At 42.8% G+C, this 9,261-nt stretch overlaps 1 protein-coding gene across 1 annotated transcript in view; it reads left to right on the top strand.

The window, feature by feature from the left end:
• Positions 1-9,261, top strand: part of LOC107293322 (coiled-coil domain-containing protein 3-like) — a 28,314-nt gene that overhangs the window by 3,690 nt on the left and 15,363 nt on the right. The window contains exon 2 of the mRNA XM_015822471.1: positions 1,876-2,050. Coding sequence (XP_015677957.1) covers positions 1,876-2,050 — 175 coding nt within the window. The remainder of the gene's footprint in view (positions 1-1,875; positions 2,051-9,261) is intronic.

Raw genomic sequence — 9,261 nt, 5'->3', positions numbered from 1 at the left:
TCCTCCTCCTCCTCCTCCTCCTCCTCCTCCTCCTCCTCCTCCTCCTCCTCCTCCCTCAGAGAGCACCAAGGATACTTGTCCTCTTCCTCCTCCTCTCCTTCTCCCCCATTCTGCAAATCCCACTCTAACCCTGATGACGTTACCTAGTTGGGTCATGAAACGTCTGCAAGAGAGTCCCCCCAAGCTCAGACAGCAGCAAGGACCCCACAATTCAACTCTGAGCTACAAATATCCTCTTCTATTAGTGATTAACAACACGAAAAATAAAAAGGGGTGCATTTTCAGACACTGCACTATTTGAGTGAGTTAACTCTGTGAGATACATAGACCAGCCTCTTTTTCAGGGTTACAGCTATTATTAGTGTGACTAGCACAATGTGTATCCAGATGAAGGCTGATGAGTTGAAGATCAGTTCTCATTACCCTCCATGCAAAGTTTTTTTAAAAAAGGAAAGCAAAATCTTCCTCAACAGGAATTCAACTCCTGATCTCCTAAAAGACATATTCATTTATTTTTTGCAACTATATAGAAGCATCTTGCCATGATCTTCTTCCGTGGTCTTTTTAGTTTGCCATTTTAGCTACAAGTATTGAGAATATCTGGCTTTGCTCATTTTTTCTTGATCAGCTGAAGTCAGCAAGGGCGGAGAGCTGAGGAAGCTACAAAATCTCAACTCATAAAACAGAGTTAGAAGGGACCTTGGAGGTCTTCTAGTCCAGCCCCCCCTTCCCCCCCGGTCCAGCAGGAGACTGTATACCAGTGATGGCAAACCTTTTAGAGACCGAGTGCCCAAACTGCAACCCCAAACCCACTTATGTATCATCAGGTGCCGGATGGGCGTGGTCCATTGGGTGGGTGTGGCCCATTGGGTGGGTGTGGCTTTGGTGGTAACGGCAGACTAGGTGGGACTAAAAAGTTCAATCAATCAATTCCAACTTTGCGAGATCTTTTTTTTTCCCCGCGAGAAGTTGAAATTGATTGATTGAACCTTTTTTTTTTTGCACACGGCGGCGGAGGCCTAAAGCAAAAAGGTTTTATAAAACCCAGCTGAAGGCCTAGGACTGGGGCGACGGTGCCCCGTGCCCACAGAGAGGGCTCTGCGTGCCACCTGTGGCACATGTGCCATAGGTTCGCCACCATGGCTGTATACTATTCCGGACAAATGGCTGTCCAAGCTCTTAAAAACCTCCAGTAATCTTGGAGTCCTCCTCAAGTTGAGTCGTACAAGCTACATCCGTGTAGTTTCCCTCTGTTTTCAACCATAATATAGAAGTGCTTTGCCACTGCAAATATATTGTTGAAGGAAAAGTCTTCATCATGGTTCAGTCCAAGCCGGGAATAAACAAAATGGAGACTGCTTTAGAAAGAAGGTTGCAGTTTATTGAAGAGGAGAGCCAGACAGAAAGATGGCTCTGGAAGAAAAAAGAGAATGAGCACATGTAGGGAGTGGGTTTTTATACCCTCTGGAGCCTTTTGTTTGGAGTTGTTCCTGTGGCATGAACTTTGACCTGAGTCTGAGTGTGGCCTTTGGTATCTGTGGGTTAATCCTATTACGTCCTGTCTTAGAGTTTGGGTGGGGTATGTAGATTTTAGGTGTCTTTGTCTTCTTAATCTTCTAGCTTCAACCTTCCTGAATGGTTTACATCTGCATTTCTACAGAGCTGGTTTCTGCTTGGGGGAGGGAGACTTGGGGCTATTAAGAAAACTGGGCATGTTTTTCTGCCTCTTTAAGATCCTTTGAGGAAATATATTTTTCTGCCCTTTTAATATTTCCTTCTTTGGGGGGTTGACTTCCCACAATATCTTTCCGAATATTTTTTTTCCAGTCTATTCTACAACATCTTTAAACCTTGATCTTTTCTCTCCTTTTGTAGAATGGATGAGAATTATAATCTCCTTCCACACGGGGTAAATTTCCAGGATGCGATATTTCCGGACACGCAGGAAAACCGGCGGATATTTTCAAGCCTTTTCCAATTTTCCAACTGCAGTCAAGGGCCCCACACTGCCATGTTCTCCAGCGATTGGGAGACGCAAGAAGACAACAGGGTAAGGCTATTTTGGTGTATATGTTTTTTTTCCTTCCAGGAACCAGTTACCAAACAGAAGATTGTCGGATGCAAGTTTCTTTTTAGCTGTATGAGATTGTCAGTCATCCAGGACAGGGTGGTCCCCAAAGGTGCTTTTTGAAAAGGCAAACTGGATTTTATTTTTCCTTCAAGGCATTTCGCTTCTCATCCAAGAAGCTTCTTCACTTCTTTGAAGAAGTTGCATATTTGAAAAAAACATTCGTAACTTTTCAGAGAGTCTGTTTGAAGAAAGGATCTAGCATTGGGTTTATTGCCGCCCTGAGTCCGCTAGGAGAAGGGCGGGGTATAAATTGAATAAAACCTAAAACCTAAAACCTATTGCAGTGGTGGGATTCAGCCGGTTTGCACCACTTCGGCAGAACCGGTAACTAATTTTTTTGTTGCCCAGGCCCAGAATGGACTTCCGGAAGCAGCATCCACACAAGAGAACCGGTTGTTCACCTGTTTGAATCCCACCACTGGTTTATTGTATCTTTTATGGTTTCCTTCTTGTGACTCTGGCATCACTATGACCTTGAGGGTGTAGCTCACTCACCAATTTTAATCAACATGTTTCCAAAGAGAGATTATTTGCAGGAACTCCTGTAACTTTTGTTTGTTCTCTTTTTTGTTTTCTACCTCAAGTAAATACAGCTAGTCCTCAACGTACAACAGTTCGTCTAGTGGCCGTTCGGAGTTACAACGGAACTGTAAAAAGTGACTTAGGACCGGTTTTCACTTCTGACAGTTGCACATCCCCGCGTTCACGTGATCAAAATTCACATGCACTTGGCAACTGACTTGTACTTATAACGGTTGCAGTGTCCCAGGGTCATGTGATCCCTTTTTGCGACCTTCTGACAATAAGCCGGTTGTTAAATGAATCCCCCATTGACTTAGCTGACAAGCTAAGTCAATGGGGGATTCATTTAACAACCGGCTTATTGACTTAATAACTGTGGTGATTCGGTTAACAACTGTGGCAAGAAAAGTCGTAAAACGGGACAAAACTCAAAACTTAACAACGGTCTCACTTCTTAACGGGAATTTTGAGCTCGGTTGTGGCTGAGGACTACCTGTAGTGGTTTTGTAGGAATAATATGTCTTTTGTGTGATTTTAATAGAAGAAAAATGAGGGAGAGAGATATTTATCTGCAAAACTGTGTTTATTCTAAGTAAACACCCACCTGTCATTTTACATAGCGGCTTTTGTGCAAAAGGCACTTTGGGTTGTATTGGAGAAAAGGCTGGATCACTGACCTAAGAAACTAAAAACATATGTTTATTTATTTATTCTGGTCTGAGATTAGAATAAAATATGGATTGATTAAAAATAAACACTTGCCCAGTTGTATGGGGGTGGTGGTGGTCTAAAGGAGAAATACTGGATGCTTGTTGACATGGTTTTAATCACGGAATCACCCTGTTTCATTCACTGGATGTTACAGAAGAACCGTGATGTTGTCTTCCATCTATACCCTTCCTGTGTTGGCTTTCCTGCTAGAAAAAGGTGGAATAAATGCACAACAATATTTTTCACAGAATTATGGGTTGGAAGATCATCTAGCCCAGGGGTAGGCAACCTTGGCTCTTTTATGACTCGTGGACTTCAACTCCCAGAATTCCCGAGCCAGCCATGCTGAGGGGAAAGGGAGAGGTTTCTAAGCTGAGCCATGCTGGCTCAGGAATTCTGGGAGTTGAAGTCCACGAGTCATGAAGGAGCCATAGTTTCCCTCATGCTGGCTCAGGAATTCTGGGAGTTGAAGTCCACGAGTCATAAAAGAGCCAAGGTTGCCTACCCCTGATCTAGCCCAACCTTCTACTCAGTGCAGGGTTAAATACATCGTCTTTGGCTGCAGTCTTAATTTGAAGGTGTCCAGAAGTTGAAGAACATGTAACACTTCATGGGCCAGCTTGTTCCACTGTCTGAGGCCTTGTAGAGTTTTGGATTTCCATCTGATGTCTATTCTGAGCATCCTTTTTATTCTTCTAACCTTTTGGTTCTAGTCTGGTCTTCTGGGACCAGAGAGAATAAGTCCAGTTCCTTTCTGTGCAAAAAAACAAAAAACAAAATTCAGAAGAAGGCAATCATATCTTTGCCAGTTGATAAGCTAAATATACTATATCATTACCAGCTCCTTTACCTTTAAAAAAAAAATTAAACAAAAAACAGTACTATACAACAGATTAATTAATTATTAAATTGTACAAAGCGAATGGCAATTATAGCACTGGAACCCCTTTCTTGATATATTACATTAATATAAATCACCTAAATAAATCACATATTCATTTAATCATGTCATAGCAATGTATCCAACCGCACATAAAAAATAAGGTTTTGTACTTGTAAAAAAAAACCAGGGTGGAATCCATGCTATAAATATCTTGCGGTCTTTTTTTTTATTAAGAGGGGGGGAAATTAATATTTATTTGCTACGTATATGTAGGGACATGGGTCTATACATATGTTGTTCATAGTATGTTTAGGTGTGTGTCATGTATGTGTTCACTTTGAGAGCGGGCAACTAAATTTCATTTTTGATGTGTGCCATTGTGCCCACAGTAAAAAAATGACAATAAAGGTTATCTTATTTTATCTTATCTTATTTTCGAAAATGGATATATTGCACCTTTCTTGAATCTAGAACTTTGATAGCCAGTTCCTTTAGCTATTTCTGAGATGGCTTCCATATATTTTATCCAAATTTGTCCCTGTCCTTTTTTGAACTGCGATATTCTTAATAGGACACAATCTTCCCTTGACCTGCTCGTGCTGGGAACTCATAGTGCAGAAATATCTACCCTGGCTGTGTAGAAGAATCATAGTATCGTCTATCTAAAGTTTACTATTCTTGGCTACTCTGGCATTGTCGAAACGTCTCCCAAGGGGGAATTCCACGGCAAGGATTTAATTCCCTCACCACTCTCTTATGCTCGCTTCGAGTAAAAGCGATTAACCATCCCAGTGACTTTTAAAGAACAGTTGTCCAAAATCAAAGCGCTAGAATTGGAAACTGAGAAGTAAATGTATTACAGAATAAGAAACAGCTGTCCTGTCCCCTGTCCCCCCCATCTTTTGCACCTGTGTGTAAAGCAATGGCTCTAAGAATCTATATTTAAATAGCACTTTCTGGCCTTTATTTGCAATTCTTCCAGCACTTTTCTCTTTCCTTAAATATGCAAACATTCATCACATTTTTTTTCCCCAACTGCAAAGATCCCAGAGGCCCTTTCCAGGCTAGGCTTTCTGTTGGTTGTTTCTTAAATAATTTTAAATAATTAATTGATTCATGGCGGATCGGGTGATTCTGATGGGGGATTTATTCTTGTATTTTAATTTGGATTGGTTTTATTTTTTTATTTTTTTTAAAAAAAAATGGTTGCCCCTCAAGTTACTTGGGGAGAATCAGAATCAGAATCCTAATCCAAATCCTAATCCGTATCCGAATCCGAATCAGAATCCGAATCAGAATCAGAATCAGAATCAGAATCAGAATCAGAATCAGAATCAGAATCAGAATCAGAATCAGAATCAGAATCAGAATCAAACTGGAAGGGACCTTGGACAGTGGTGGGATTCAAATAGGTGAACAACCGGTTCTCTGTGTGGATGCCACTCCGGAAGTCCATTCTGGGCCTGGGCAACAAAAAATTAGCTACCGGTTCTGCTGAAGTGGTGCGAACTGGCTGAATCCCACCATTGACCTTGGAGGTCTTCTAGTCCGGCGGCCCCCAACCTTTTGAGCACCAGGGACCAGTTCCTTGGAGAAAGGTTTTCCCGCGGACTCTAGGGGCCATGGTTTTACGTGCTGCCTGCATCCCGTGGATGGGGCTTCTCTTGTTTGCGCAGCCCGATTGCTGGCATGCCGTGGACTGGTGCCGGTCTGTGGACCAGGGATTGGGGACCCCTTTTCTAGTCCAACTTCTGCTCAAGTAGAAGACCATATACCAATATCATTTCAGACAACAGATTTTCAATCTCTTCTTATAAACCTCCAGTGATGAAGCACCCACAACCTCTAAAGGCAAACTGTTCCACTGGTTAATTGTTCTCACTTTTAGGAAGTTTCTCCTTAATTCCAGGTTGCTTCTCTCCTTGATTAGCTTCCATCCATTTTTTCTTGTCCTGCCCTCTGTTGCTTTGGAAAATAAGTAGACCCCCCTCTGCTTTGTGGCAGCCCCTCAAATACTGGAATACTGCTATCATGTCACCCCTTGTCCTTCTTTTCTCTAGACTAGCCATAGCTAATTTCTACAACAGTTCATATGTTTCATACGTGTGGGTGGTCACCCACATTAAATACATAAACAAATAGGTAAAATAATGTGTGTTATGTTTTTAAAGTGGCTTTAGCCTGGGGATAAGTGGGAACTATAAACATGGTTGACTGGGGAATTCTGGGAGCTGAAATCCACATATCTTAAAGTTGCCAAAGTTAAGAAATGCTGCATTTCAGGAATCACGAGTTGCTCAGTTCAAATGTTCACCAAGCAAGACCTAAAATGGCAATTTTGAAAGCTCAGGGGTTTACGTCTGTTGGAAAAATAGCCAGCCAGCTTCATTAACAAAAGGGCACTTAGTTCAATTACATATTTCTCGTTGTGTTTCCCATACAGACAGCCAGGGACTTCGTTTAAACTGCCACGAGATGAATCAAACTGGCAACCTACAAATTTGATAAATAATGCAGTGAGTCAGTCAATGGTCTGTTTTTCTTCCATTAATTCCATTCCTCTGCCTGTTTTCTTCTCTGTTGGCAAACTTTGGGCTTTTCTTAAGTCATCCGATTCCGCTTCCCTTATAAAAGAACGGTGTTGTTTTACTTATATAAAGATTTAGGGACGATTAGTTGGGAAAAACAGTTCCTAGAATTTCTGCCAAAGTGGATTTTTGGGAGAAGTCAGGGTACAGAGCAAAATAGCAGGCTGCAGACTTCTGGAAGAACAAGAGTGCACAAAATATTTCGCAAGGGTGCCCCCCTTGTTTTTAAAAACTCCTATCTTGGAAGACAGCGACACTTAAGAGTTTTAGATACTCTGTTAATTTTAAGCCATGTGGCTTTTGTTCAGAGTTACGCAGTACAGAACGCGAAGCTGTTTTGTCACAGTGATTATTTTATTAGCAAAGGGAAAAAGAGTTAATTAGTTCCAATAGTTAGGAAATATAACTTTCCCCCGTTTACAGGTGGTCTTCCACTTGCGTATACAATTGAGTCCAAAATGTATGTAGTTCAGTGAGAAACTTGTTGTCAGTTTTGGCCCGTTTTACGACCTTTCCTGCCACACTTGTTAAGTGAATCACTGCAGTTGTTAAGTTAGGAACACGGTTTTTAAGTGAGCCTGCCTTTCCCGTTGACTTTGCTGGTCAGAAGTTCGCAAAAGGGGATCACGTGACCCCAGGACACAGCAACAGTCATAAGTACAAGTCAGTTGCCAAGTGCCAGAATTTTGATCATGTGACCGCAGGGATGGCTGCAACGGTCGTAAGTGTGAAAAACGATCGTAATTCACTTTTTTCAGTGCCGTTGTAACTTTGAACGATCGCTAAATGAACTGTTGTAATTCGAGGAGTATCTGTATCTGTATCTGGGGCAACGCCATGTGTGCCCACAGAGAGATCTCCGAGTGCCGCCTCTGGCACGCATGCCATAGGTTCGCCACCACTGCTATAGGGCATTACATGCCAAAATAAACAGACACAAAGACAGTTTTCCTCCCCCCCCATGCCATCACTCTGCTAAACGCCCAATTCCCACAGCACTGTGGTGCTGGAGAAGACTCCTGCGAGTCCCCTGGACTGCAAGGCGATCCAACCTTCCAATTAAAAGTATTTTAAGACCTAAACCCATTTCATTAAGAACTCAACTATGTTCTTACAAATGGTTCTTTACTGTCTTCTAAAGAAACTGAGCTAACGTAGGGCAGATAAAGTTGGAAAAACAATACATTCCTACCCAGAAATCTTTGGAAGTCTTCAGCTGTCCCCAAAGTAAACTAGTTTAATTAATTCAGCTGGCCTCATCAAAACCAGACACTGGTACAGCATTATTCACCGAATAATAGCAGAAAAGCTGACAGGAGCTACCAAATAACCTCTATTAGCAAACCTGGCTAGTTTACTCCTCCTAAAACTCATTGTGTTATCTAAAATGCTTCTGTTCCATGGGAGAGTAAAAAATATCTTCCTCTGATGTTAATTGCAAGCTCCAGATGTTACTTGTAAGCAACTCTTCGCATGCCATGTGTAATTTAATTGGACAGATAAGACAGTGAAGATTCTGCAGCTGAGACCTGTGCTTACTCAGAAGTAAATCCGTTAACTACCATAAAGATTATTCCCGCATGCACATGATAAGCAACCTGGAATATGTTTGCTTGATGGAAAGAAACCCCACTGAGTTCCAGGAGTAAATTGGTATTTTATTATGTTTAAAATCGATAGTAGGCGAGTCCTACCACAATACATTTGCCAATAAAAGAGAACATTTGTAGCTCCTGGTTGAAATGAGGGCACCTTGATGATCTCTGAGCTTGGTGGGGTTTTTTTGCAGACGTTTCATCACCCCATGAGGTGACATCATCACCCAGGTAGCCCAGTAGCGCCATGGCGGCCACACCCTCTGCCCGTGCCCCGCAGCATCAACTGTGCGGGATGGGGCATGAGGGCAGAGTCTTGTCTACGTTGCCCGGCTGCCATGTCCTTGGCTGCACTGCTCCGTGTGGGCCACGCTCAGAGATAACTCTCCTCCAGGGGGGCTGCTGATGAGGGGATCGTGGGGGGAGGCGAGGCTGGGGCAACACCAGTGTCTGCGAGTGCCGCCTCTGGCACGCGTGCCATAGGTTCGCCACCACTGCTATAGGGCATTACATGCCAAAATAAACAGACACAAAGACAGTTTTCCTCCCCCCCGCATGCCATCACTCTGCTAAACGCCCAATTCCCACAGCACTGTGGTGCTGGAGAAGACTCCTGCGAGTCCCCTGGACTGCAAGGCGATCAAACCGGTCAGTCCTAGAGGAGACTGTTCTTTAGAAGGCCAGATCCTGAAGTTGAAACTCAAGTACTTTGGCTACCTAATAAGAAGGAAGGACTCACTGGAGAAGAGCCTGATGCTGGGAAAGATTGAGGGCAATAGAAGAAGGGAATGACAGAGAATGAGGTGGCTGGATGGAGTCACTGAAGCAGTA

This window comes from Protobothrops mucrosquamatus, unplaced genomic scaffold (genome assembly GCF_001527695.2).
Source record: "Protobothrops mucrosquamatus isolate PMUCROS unplaced genomic scaffold, P.Mucros_1.0 scaffold1583, whole genome shotgun sequence".
In the NCBI taxonomy this organism is placed as follows: domain Eukaryota; kingdom Metazoa; phylum Chordata; class Lepidosauria; order Squamata; family Viperidae; genus Protobothrops; species Protobothrops mucrosquamatus.
Note: the sequence above shows the minus strand (reverse complement) of the source record. Positions and strands in the feature narration are given on the sequence as shown.